The sequence below is a fragment of the Tupaia chinensis genome, unplaced genomic scaffold (genome assembly GCF_000334495.1).
Source record: "Tupaia chinensis unplaced genomic scaffold, TupChi_1.0 Scaffold000239_1, whole genome shotgun sequence".
Taxonomy (NCBI): Eukaryota; Metazoa; Chordata; class Mammalia; order Scandentia; family Tupaiidae; genus Tupaia; species Tupaia belangeri.
Window position 1 is genome coordinate 570,403 of NW_006159717.1, and position 12,603 is coordinate 583,005.

The 12,603-nt window shown below is 44.5% G+C and overlaps 1 protein-coding gene across 1 annotated transcript in view; it reads left to right on the forward strand.

The window, feature by feature from the left end:
* CLSPN (claspin) overlaps positions 1 to 12,603 on the forward strand; it is a 44,264-nt gene that overhangs the window by 28,788 nt on the left and 2,873 nt on the right. Inside the window, exons 11-22 of the mRNA XM_014587879.2 lie at positions 324 to 502; positions 598 to 662; positions 1,309 to 1,508; positions 1,787 to 1,941; positions 2,528 to 2,754; positions 3,353 to 3,461; positions 5,281 to 5,359; positions 5,568 to 5,668; positions 10,763 to 10,927; positions 11,034 to 11,155; positions 11,655 to 11,782; positions 12,119 to 12,221. Coding sequence (XP_014443365.1) covers positions 324 to 502; positions 598 to 662; positions 1,309 to 1,508; positions 1,787 to 1,941; positions 2,528 to 2,754; positions 3,353 to 3,461; positions 5,281 to 5,359; positions 5,568 to 5,668; positions 10,763 to 10,927; positions 11,034 to 11,155; positions 11,655 to 11,782; positions 12,119 to 12,221 — 1,633 coding nt within the window. The remainder of the gene's footprint in view (positions 1 to 323; positions 503 to 597; positions 663 to 1,308; positions 1,509 to 1,786; positions 1,942 to 2,527; positions 2,755 to 3,352; positions 3,462 to 5,280; positions 5,360 to 5,567; positions 5,669 to 10,762; positions 10,928 to 11,033; positions 11,156 to 11,654; positions 11,783 to 12,118; positions 12,222 to 12,603) is intronic.

Consider the following 12,603-nt stretch of genomic DNA (forward strand, 5'->3'; position numbering starts at 1 on the left):
TGGTGGTTAAGGCGCTGGACACTTCCGCGTGTTTGTCCATGGTTCAAGTCCCGAACCTGGTGGCTTGCTTTCTCACTTTCTTTATCTCTCTCTTTCTCTCTCTCTCTCTCTCTCTCTCTCTCTGTGTGTGTGTGTGTGTGTGTGTGTGTGTGTGTGTGTCTTTCTCTCTGGTCAGATTAAAATAAATGAGTGATTAAGTTAAATTAAATAATTAAAAAAAGATGTGACCCGTAACTGAGTAGCCAGAGTTCATACTAAGGGTATGTTTGCTTTCAAGTTTTTTGACTTGTATTATTTCATTTTTGGGTGGCATGGTGGTGAAGACTGCAGAATTCCTTCTTAGTAGTGAAGACACAGAAACCAAAGATGAGAAAGAAATGGATAAAGAAAATAATGATGGCGGTAGTGAAACTGGCAAGGCGGTTGGCCTTCTTTCTGCTCCCAAGACTCTCTCATCAGATTCTACCTTGCTTCTATTTAAGGACAGCTCTTCTAAGATGGAGTGAGTAATTCTCTAAGGAAATGTAACGTTTCCTGGGACTTGCTTTTCTGGTGAGAAGTAGGAACAGATAAACAAACTACCTCCTTCTTTTGTAGTTACTTTCCCACTGAAGAAAAATCAGAAGCAGATGAGAGTGCAGACAGACAGCCTAACAAACCGGGTAAGTAGTGACTGTGTGGCAGACTTGACTGTTCTGTATCCCTCAGCTTTGACACTTAAGGACTCTAATTTCATACATTTCTTCTTTTTGGATCTGGTAATTTTTCCAGTCACAAATGATAATGAGAAAAAGGTTTATGAATTAAAACATTTTTTGGTCCATTTTCGGAAAACTTACATGCAGTTTCCTTATGATGGGCCATTGGTATATAGAAAGTTTTAGTGATCATGTGTTGATTGAGTGAGCCATAAAATGTTTCTTTATGGAGATCAAAGATGAATAAGATGGATAATTGGTTGGCTAATGAAGGGAGTAATTATAGACATTAGTCAGGATGAGAGAAAGAAGAGAACTTTCGGGTGTCACTTCACTGAGAGAAATAAACTCTGATCGTATTGGGTTGTTGGAAAAGTCATGGCGTACTTTTCTCTATTTTTCTGTGCTAAAATGTGTCATGACTTTGCCGACAACCTAATATAATGCCGTCTTGGTACTGTAATCTACCTTGAACCTAATGTTTTGGAACATATAACTTTGAAGAGTTTGCCTGTGAATTTTATTTGACACTTTCATCCTCAGCTTTTTCCTAAACAAATCCACCTTATTTCCATAATCATGCCCTTAAAAGGTTCTTCTCTTTCTTTAGATGAAGATGATTCATGTTCATTGCTAACGAAGGAGAACAGCCATAACAGCAGCTTTGAGCTGATTGGCTCCACCATTCCGTCCTATCAGCCTTGCAACAGACAAACAGGCCGTGGGACCAGTTTGTTCCCTACAGCGGGGGGATTCAGATCTCCTTCTCCTGGGCTATTTCGAGCCAGCTTGGTCAGCTCAACTTCTAAGGTAAGGTGGTAATAGTTTTCTAATCTCCTCCTCCCTTTCCTTCCCACACTGCTAAATAAAGCGTGTCCCAGCCAACCAACTCCCACCACATCGGTACTGAGCTTATGTGTATTCAGTTTAAAAAATCTTCTGCCTTTGTGTCTTGGCTATGCTTTGTCCTGGATCGCAATTGCCTGAGAGTAGATTTCGGGTTGGAAATAGCAACTTCTGTTGTTGTCATGACAGTGAATGACATTTGTAAAATGTTTTGTTATTGTTTGTTTATGTTTTGGTGCCAGAGTTCAGGGAAACTGTCTGAGCCTTCACTTCCCATAGAGGATTCCCAGGATCTGTATAACGCCTCCCCAGAGCCTAAGACACTTTTCCTAGGAGCAGGAGACTTCCAGTTCTGTTTAGAAGATGACACTCAGAGCCAACTGTTGGATGCAGATGGGTAGGTAGTTTTGTGTTTCTGTGGGTGGGAATGGTGTTGGGTACTGCTTAATTTTGTTTAAAAATAAAAGGAGCTTCTGTCACTCCATCTGCGCTTTCTCACTGAGAAAGAGAAGGTATGTAGACCATTAGTATTATATTCTACAAGTTTGAACAAAGTCTCTGCAGAAAGTAAAACAGAAGTGGCTTTTGCTGACATTTTGATCTTTTTATTTCTGTCTTATTTGAAACGCATGGATCTTGTGTCGTCAGGGCATCAGATTGCCCTGTATCTGTTTACACTACTGTTACAATTTGGGGGTAAGATTGAGAGTTCATTGGCACATTATAGATAATAACATCAAGCCTTACTCTAACATCATCTGAAGCCAAAAATTCTCTTTTACACTCTCTTTTTGGAAAGCATTTTATTCTTTCATAGAACTTTCCTTTCCTTCTTTAGATCAGTGTGGAGCTAAAGTTTGAATCTTGTTTTCTGATTTGGGATTCAGCTTTGCACTTCGGTGTTGGAAATGAATTTGGAGCTTTTCACCCACTACTTTGCTGCTTCTCTGGAGAAATCCTTACACTATCTGTTGTGCTCGTAGGTTCTTAAATGTTAGAAACCACAGGAATCAGTACCAGGCTTTGAAGCCTCGGTTGCCATTGGCCAGTATGGACGAGAATGCCATGGATGCCAACATGGATGAGCTGTTGGATTTGTGTTCTGGAAATTTTACATCTCAGGCCGAAAAATGTCTATCCAGGAAGAGTGACAAGAAAGAAAACATGGAGGAACTTCTGAATCTTTGTTCAGGAAAGTTCACTTCCCAGGGTAAATATCCACCAGAGAGCCTCAGGCTCCCTGCAGCCAAGTATCAGATGTCCTTGTTCTTGACGGAACCCTTACTCTCAGGAAAAGAGTTCACAGAGCACAGGGCGGTAATGGAATCTCGTAGAAGGCTGAATTCATTGCTTAGCTCCCTGACACTTAGAGTGCTTACTTGCGTTGGGTGGTGTGTTTGTCTGCCTCAGACTGCTTGGGCTTTGGCATATGATAGACATGGTTAGTCGACGCACAAAGTTTAGAGCAGTGTCTGGTGGCAGTAAATTTTATATAAATGTTAATTTTCCACCCGTGTTTCCATCTCCCTGCCCCCTTCACAGCCCCCACTTGGGATAAATACACCCATTTGGAGGTAAGCTCTACACTTGAATGTAAGCCCTACGAGAGCTGGGAGCTTGGTTCACTCCCGTATCTGGTGCTTGGCACACACGAGGCACTAAATAAGGATTTGTTGAATGAGTAGTTGGTGAGCTCTTTTTGGCAAGCTTACCTTAGAACTGTATTGAGCTGGCATGTCTTTAGATGGCTGGGAAAAGAGGATAACGCTGTCATCCTTGATGACAAATTTTCCCTTATTGTCATACAGTTGCCTCCACTCTGGCTCCATCAGAGCTGCAGCAGGAGAAGGAGAACAGCATGGGTGACCCGATGGAAGAAGCACTAGCTCTTTGCTCAGGCTCTTTCCCAACAGACAGGTGAGTCTCAGAGATTGGTGAGGAGACCAGAGGGTATGTGCACTCTCCAGGGAGAGAGAGCACCCTCCAGCAGGACTGTGGCATGGCCAGCCATCCTCACTGTGAGGGGATTTCTCACTTTCTGTCTCTGTGTCTCTCTGTAGCAAGCGCATGCACCCTATGGCAAAAAAAAAAAAATTAAATCTTGGTTTGAGATGGTAAATTAAAAAAAAGAAAAAAAGATGGGAACCAGCAGTTAGTGTAATTGCTATGTCGCTGGACTCCCATGTAGTCGACCGCAGTTTGAGTCCTGGACCCGGTGGCTTAAAACTCACGCTGGGCGTGTGTGCATGCGTGCTCAAGATCCCAAGAGGAGAATGCAGGAGAAGGGATTGTGGCGTGGCCATCCCCCCAGTGTGTTATTTCTCACTTTCTGTCTCTCTGTCTCTCCCTGTCTGTCTGGCAAGCGCATGCACCCTATAGCAAAAACCTCTCACACACACAAAAAAAAAAGATGGTAAATTTTATGTTAAGTATATTTTACCACTGTTTAAAAGTTTTTTAAAAAAAGGCAAAATAAAGTAACCAGCAGATGCCGTAATGGTTACTTCGCTGGACTGCGGTTGACTGCACACAGTCGACTATGGTTTGAGTCCCATACTCAGCAGCTTAAAACTCATGCTGGGGACGTGCATGAGCATGCCCGAAATCCTGAGAGGAGCATGAAGGAGAAGGGATTGCAGCGGGGCCATTTCTCCTGGGGAGTGATTTCTTGCTTTCTGTCTCCTTGTCTCTGTCTCTCCAGAGCAAGCACACATGTTGTAAAACAAAAATCTCCCCCTTTTTTTTTTTTTTTTTTTTAAGGAGCAAGATAAATACATACAATTATGTGTCAATTAAAAATAATACTTTTAGGGAACCAGCAGTTAGCGTAATGGCTATGTCGCTGGACTCCCACGTAGTCGACCGCGGTTCGTGTCCCGGACCCGGTAGCTTAAAACTCACGCCGGGCGCGTGTGCGTGCGTGCGTGTCCAAGATCCCGAGAGGAGAACGGAGGAGAAGGGATTGCAGCGTGACCATCCCCCCTGGGGGGTGATTTCTCGCTTTCTGTCTCTATGTCTCTCTCTGTCTGTCTGGCGAGCGCACGCGCCCTACAGTGAAAATCTCTCCAAAAAAAAGAAAAAGAAAAAATAATAATACTTTTAGGACCAATAAATGGCATGATGGTTATGTCGCTGGACTCTCACATGGTGAACCATGGTTTGAGTCCCAGACCTGGCAGTTCCAAACTCACACCAGGCACATGTGCATGTGTGCCCAAAATCCCAAGAGGAGAATGGAGGAGAAGGGATTGCAGCACAGCCATCCCCCCTTGGGGGGGAACCTACCCCCCCCTCTGGCAAGTGCATGTACCTTATAGCAAAAATCTCTCTTTAAAAAAAATAATGAATAATACTTTTTAGGGGACAGCAGGTGGCATAGTGGTTAAAGTGCTGGACTTCCACATCGCCAATTACAGTTTGAGTCCTGGACCTGGCAGCTTGAGAATCATACCGTGCATGTGTTCGTGCATACCTAGAGTCTCAGGAGAATGGAGGAGAGGGGATTGCAGCATGACCATCAGCCCTAAGGAGTGATTTCTCACTTTCTCTCTCACTGTTTGTCTGTCTCTCTCTCTCCCATTCTCTGGGGGAACACTGGCACCCTGTGGCAAAAACGTTTTTAATAAAAGGCAAGATAATCTTGGTTCCTGTTTCTTGAAGAGATTATTGGTGCTGATGAAATTTTTAGCTGCTTGTAGTTTGCTGTCAACAACTGATTTGTTGATTCACATTTTAGGGAAGAAGAAGGTGAGGAAGAGGAGGAATTTGGAGACTTCCGGCTTGTCCCAAATGATAATGAATTTAACAGTGATGAGGTGGGTTATGTAGGGAGCAAAGCAGTCACACGCTCTAGCAGTGCGGGCCCTGGGGGAGTTTCTTGTCTGACTTCTTGAGAATTCTAAGCTTGCACCTGGTCAGAAGCAATACCCTGGAATGAGGTGTTTGTGGACGAAAGTTCGTAAGCCCTGTTTTGGAGGACACATTTTGTCCTGCTTAACTTCAGTGTTCCCTGTGATTTTGCAGGATGAACACAGTGACTCTAGCAGTGAAGCTTTGGGGCCGGAAGACCATGACGACGATGACGAAGAACTCCTGAAGCACTCTGAGAAGTTGAAAAGGCAAATGTAGGTGTTCTGCTGTCTGTTCAATGCTAGAAAGTTCCTCCAACAGTCGACTTGTAATTTGCCGCCTTTCTGTATACCTTTCTGTATAACTTTACTGGTTCTTTTTCTGCTTTTCGTGGTTAACACAGGTTGAAGTCTTTCCATATGAAGTCTGTTGACTATTCAAAGAAGGTCATATCTTCGTTACATGATTTCTTTATTAAACGTCTGACTCCTTCCACAACCGGTGACATTTCTAGTGACACTGCTTCCAGTCTCTTTATCTTTTCAATGTTTTGTTGTTCTGATGATAAAAGTAACACATTTATTTGAGAATATTTAAAAGAATGTAGGGCTGGGCCAATGGGTGACATGGTGGTTGAGGTAGCTGGACCCCACATGGCTGATTATACTGTTCCAGTCCAGACTGGTGGCTTAAAAAAATATGCTGGGCATGTGTGCGTGCCTTAAAATATTGAAAAGAGAAATGGAAAAGGGATTGTAGCATGACTGTCCCCTGGAGTGGGGGCATTTCTCACTTTCCCTCTCTCCCTGTCTCTAGTGAGTGCATACACCCTCTAGAAAAAAAAATTTTGGGTGGGGGGGAGAGGTTTTTTTTCTTACTGGGCACGTGCACTCGCCAGAAAGACAGAGAGACAGAAAGTGAGAAATCACCCCCCCAGAGGGGATGGCCACACCACAATCCCTTCTCCTCCATTCTCTTCTCAGGATCTTGGGCACGCACGCACATGTGCCCGGCATGAGTTTAAGCCACTGGGTCCAGGACTCGAACTGGTCGACTACATGGGAGTCCAGCGACATAGCCATTACGCCAACTACTGGTCCCACCCTCTAGACAATTTTAAAAAGAGAAGAACTGGGCCAACTCTGATGCTGCAGTAACGGACTGTCCAAGAGGCTGGGTCCACATGGTGATCATGGTCTGAGTCCCTAGCCTAGTCAGGCTAAAACACGCTGGCACATACATGCATGCGCATGTGCTCTATTATGAATAAAGAAAATAAGTAAAATTTTAGAAATAAGAGAATACAGAAAAATGAAAATAAAATGTTTGTGTCCACCATCCAGAGTATATGTGAAAGTGTTAATGGTGGTTATCTCCTTTTAATCCTTTTTATTATTATTTTTTTTTTAAAGGTTTTTGCTGTAGGACACATGAGCTCACCAGAGAGAGACAGAGAGAGGAAAAATGAGAAGTCACCCCCCTGGAGCAATGGCTACTCGCAATCCCTTCTCCTTTCTCCTCTTTGGATTTGGGGCACGCACTCACATGGGCCCAGTGATTTTTCAAGCCACCCGGGTCTGTGACTCAAACCACAGCTGATCATGTGGGGAGTCCAGTGCCTTAACCACCACACCTCCCTCTGGCCCCTTAGTTTTTCCAATTTTTAATCGCCAGATACTGTCTGCACTTGCCAGACTGGTGGTGGGGAGAGAACGCCTCAATTTAGTGCGGGCATGCGCAATCCTTTTTTCTCCAGTTCTTCATCCTGTCAGGATTTGGGGCATGCATGGACATGCATGGTGTGTTTTTGTATCTGCTGGTATGAAGATTCTAACTGGTTACTGGTGTAGGACTCAGATCCGTATGCATAGGGCTTAACTGATGTACTACAGGGCTGGCCCCCCGCTTAATCTTTATATGTATACTTTCATATAGTTGAGATTTGTAGAGGTATTTTGTATTTGATTTTGCATCTTTTTTTTTTCCTGCTTAGCATATTCATAAGCATATTTCTATGATGTTAAAGTTTCATAAAGATAATTCTAATAGATATTTAATAGTACATATGTATATGCCTGACCTTTAGAATTCACATATAGGCTATCATATTGATTCCTATTAGATTTATGTTACCACTTTCAGGCCATCATCCCCTTCTGTTAAGATCCATTTTGGGTTCTCATCTGTCACCTGTCATATTAACTGTCTCATACAGCTTCAGGTCATTCGTAGATTTTTTTTTTTTTTTTTTTTTTTTGTTTGGCAAGGCAGTGGTTCTTCAGCCTTATTTAACTACAGAGCTCTTCGTTCGAATGAAGTCTTATAAAGAATGAACCATTCAAAGAGTGTGGGTGGAAAGATTGGGAAACTTAGTGACTAGTAGCCTAATGGGATTTCCCAGGAACCCTAGGATTTAGAGGAATTCAGCTTTGGAAAAGCACAATGTAAGTTTTTGATAAAAATCAGCCTTGGGAACCAGCAGTTGGTGTAATGGCTATGTCGCTGGACTCCCACGTAGTTGACCGTGGTTCGTGTCCCGGACCCGGTGGCTTAAAACTCACACTGGGCGCGTGTGCGTGCGTGCCCAAGATCCCGAGAGGAGAATGGAGAAGGGATTGCGGCGTGACCATCCCCCCTGTGGGGTGATTTCTCGCTTTCTGTCTCTATGTCTCTCTCTGTCTGTCTGGCGAGCGCATGTGCCCTACAGTGAAAATCTCTCCAAAAAAAAAAAAAATTAGCCTTTAGCAAACTATCAGACTTCTACCTCTTATGACCATAGATAACAGAACTTTAAACCCCAAGTGACAGAAAATTTGTTCTAAAGGGGAGCCCAAGTCAGAAAAAGTAACTAGTAATAATTTTAATTACCAGGAGCTCTGAGCCCCAGCCGTGCCACTCATGGAGATCAAGATCTGGTGGGCTAGGGGCCAGCAGCTAGCGTAATGGCTATGTCACTGGACTCCCACATAGTCGACTGTGGTTCGAGGCCCAGACCCGGTGGCTTAAAACTCACACTGGGCGCGTGTGCGTGCATGCCCAAGATCCTGAGAGGAGAATGGAGGAGGAAGGATTGCAGCGTGACCATCCCCCCTGGGGGATGATTTCTTGCTTTCTATCTCCCTGTCTTTCTGGCGAGCGCATGCTAGGACCTTGGAAAAATTATTTACTCTCTCTGAGCCTGAACTGTAGAATGAAAGGATGTAGAATGAAAGGAATAGTGTACCTACTCCTAAGATAATTTGATAATGTCTGTAAAGCCGTTACTGGCACATAGTATGTACTGAGTGAGAACTTTTTTTTTAAAAAGAATTATTTATTTATTTATTTAATTTATGTTAGGTTGTTTGTTTGTTTGTTTGTTTGTTTGTTTGTTTTGATCACCAGAGAGCAAGGGAAAATGAGAAAATAAGCCAACAGGTCCAGGACTTGAACCATGGCCTGCCATGTGGGAATCCAGCACTCTTATCCACCACACTGCCTGCTAGCCCCATGGGATAACTTTTTTTAAATCAACAGCTTTCGTTTTTGTTTTTTTTCCCCAGAGGTTTTTGCCTTATGGCGCATGCACTTGCCTGAGAGATAGAGACAGTAAGAGGAAAAATGAGAAATCATATCCCTAGAGGAGATGGCCACGCCACAGTCCCTTCTCCTTCATTCTCCTCTCAGGATCTTGAAGATGCACACACACGTGCCCAGCGTGAGCCTCAAGCCACCAGGTCTGGGACTCAAACCATGGTTGGCCATGTGTGAGTCCAGGGACGTAACCAGTATGCCATCTGCTGACCCCCAAATCAACAGACCTTATTTATTTTTATTATTACTATTTTGCCAGTGGTCGCATACACTTGCCAGAAAAAGACAGAGGAAACCAGAAGCACCCCCAGGTGGGGCATGGTCATGCCCCAATCTCTTCATCACTTCTTCCTCCTTTCACGTGCGCACACATACACATACCTGGCGTGTTTTCCAACCTGGTGGGGTCTGGGACTTGAACAAATAGTTGGCTATGTGGGATCCAGCTGCCTTAACCACCACCAGGCCACGGGCTGGCCTGAGTGATTAACTTTTCTTTTTCTTTTTCTTTTTTCCCATAGAGGTTTTTGTTACAGGGCACATGAGTTCACCAGAAAGACAGACAGAAAGGAAGAAATCACCCTCTGGAGGGGATGGCCACGTTGCAATCCCTTCTCCTTCATTCTCCTCTCGGGACCTTGGGCACGCACCCACACGTGCCTGGTGTGAGTTTAAGTCACCAGGTCCGGGACTTGAACCATGGTCAACTACATGGGAGTCCAGCAACATAGCCATTACGCTAACTGCTGGTCCCCTGAGCGATTAACTTTTAAGTCTTAGAAAATATTATTTAAGGGACTTGCAGGTGGTGGTTGAGACACTGGACTTCCACAGTTTGAGTCTGGGACCTGGTGGCTTGCTTTCTCACTTTTCCTTTCTCTCTCTGGTCAAATGAAAAATAACAATATAACAAATAAATAAATAATTCTTTAGAAATATATGTATTGGGACCAGTAGTTAGCGTAATTGTTATGTCGCTGGACTCCCATGTAGTCGACTACAGTTCAAGTCCTGGACCCGGTGGCTTAAACTCACACTGGGCATGTGTGTGTGCGTGCCCAATATCCCGAGAGGAGAATGGAGGGGAAGGGATAGGGGCATGGCCCTCCCCCCTGTGGGGTGCTTTGTCACTTTCTATCTCTCTGTCTCTCTGTCTTTCTGGTGAGCGCACGCACCCTATAGCAAAAAAACTCTCCAAAAAAAAATAAAACAGAGAGACCCAGATCCCACATGGCAACCACACAGTTCAAATCCTGGCCCCAGTGGCTTGAAAAATACACTGGGTGGTGTGTATGTGTGTGCCCAAAATCTCCCCAGGATGGAGAAGTGGAGAAGGGATTTCAGGCAGCTGTGCCCCATTGGAGGATGCGCCTCTCTTTCTGCTCCCAGCCACTTGCCATATATAACCTGTGATGATTAAAAAGAAAGAAAAGTTTTTTGAAAGTCGTATTTTTTTTTCCATGAATGAGAGACAGAGATGGCACTTCTAATAGGGTCTTGATGCTACAGTCCCCGTCCAGTTCCAGCCAGCCCTGGCTCATGGGCACACATGTGCTCAGCGTTCTCAGGGAGGCCTCTGGATGCAAGCCTGGAACCTCACTATGTGGGTCAGCCTTTCAGAGCATCATGTTTTCCCGTGGCACAGCCATCCAGCCCCAAAGTGTTACTTTTAAATACTGCCAAAAAACATCAACAAACCTAAGCATATTGTTATTAGCGGTGACTTTCCTCATTTGCTTTCATATTTCGCGTGTATATTCGTTGTTACACTTTCTAACCTTTAAAAATGCTTTCAGGAGATTGAAAAAATACCTAGAGGACGAAGCAGAGGTGTCAGGAAGTGATGTGGGAAGTGAAGACGAGTATGATGGGGAAGAGATTGATGAATATGAAGAGGATGTAATTGACGAAGTCCTTCCTTCTGATGAGGAGCTGCAGAGTCAAGTCAAGAAAATACACATGTCAGTATCCCAGCAAGCCCTTCTGAGTAAGAGGGTGCATCTTAAGGCAGGCTCTATACCCCGCAGAATGGTCCTGGTTTTGAACAGCTCGTTCCTCCCATTGCAGGAAAGCCATGCTGGATGACGATAAGCGACAGCTGCGTTTGTACCAAGAGCGGTACCTTGCTGACGGGGATCTGCACAGCGATGGTCCTGGGCGAATAAGGAAATTCCGGTGGAAAAACATAGGTATCTGGTGCCTTGAAAAGGAAACTTACAATGTCCACATCTGTCCAGTTGGAGACAGCAATGGGAACCAAAATTTTAGCAGGCCGTGTGGAGGACCTGACTGAAACCATTGTTTTCTGTTAGTGGCTGGGAGAAGTTTATGTCATTATATAGTAAATAAAACGGATTTATTTATTTTTTAATTTGCCAACGGGTGCATGTGTTCACTGGCAAGAAAGAGAAAGCACACCCCGCCCCACCCCACTCCCCACGGAAGATGGTCATGCTGCAATCCCTTCTCCATTTCTCCCACCTTTTGGGATTTGGGGCATACACACTAAGCACCCAGCATGTTGTTTAAGCTGCCATGTTCGGGACTTGAACAGCACAGTCAGCCGTGGGGTGGGACCCAGCTGCCTTACCCACCGTGCAGCAGCTGGCCCAGATTTATTTTGGTGTCCGTACAAGCCCCCTCTCCTGTGGGACTGCCGGACGCTGATTGCCTTGACTCTTGCTTTAGATGATGCTTCCCAGATGGACCTGTTCCACAGAGAATCTGATGACGATCAGGTGGAAGAGCAGCTTGACGAAACGGAAGCCAGGTGGAGGAAGGAGCGGATTGAGCGAGAGCAGTGGCTTCAGGACCAGGTAGCCAGCCCGCACGATCCCCCGTTCTGACTCTCATCTGTAGGGACGAGGAACACAGTCACTTAGCTTGTCATGGTGGTTTCGAATCCTGGCAACATATTGCTGTCTCTTTTAACCCTTTAGTTTCCTTTATTCTTTGAGAAGATTAAGAGGGCAGTCTCTTCATGTTTATTTGTCCAAAATTTTGTTTTGTCTTTCATTTTTTTTCTTGTTATCTAAAGCAGCAAAAGTTATAAGGGAAAACGAATGATACCCCAGATAGCTAGTTTTATAGCCCAGGCTATGCTAATTCAGGAAGACGTAGACTTTTCTGTTAATGTATGCTTTTATTTTCAGGCACAGCAGGGGAAAATTATAGCTGAAGAAGAAGTAGGGGAAGACAGTCAGTTCATGATGCTCGCCAAGAGAGTTACAGCCAGAGCACTGCAGAAGAATGGTGGTAAGCTCTTGTCTCTCCTCAGCGTCTCGCCCCCGAGTTGGTAGTGGTGCGGCCTCAGAGGTGACTCTGCCTTCGGGCTGGGCAGCTTAGTCATGAGCTTGTGTCCAATGCTGCCTTAAAGAGGCCCTGAGAGGTGGGGAGAGGGGGGTACTTCTGGTCTTAGGTCGGAAGAGGTCGTTCTTATGCATATATGTGGCTGGTTTTGACTTAAGTTTCAAAGCTCAGAGTAGTGAGTTCTGGCTTCTCTATTTAGTTGACCAGGATTATATAGCTAAGTATTAGAGCTGGGTAGGACCCAGATTCTTTTTTTTTTTAATTTATTTTTTCTTTTTTTTTTTTTTTTTTTTTGAGGTTGTGTGGTTATGGAAACTCCACACCTCTT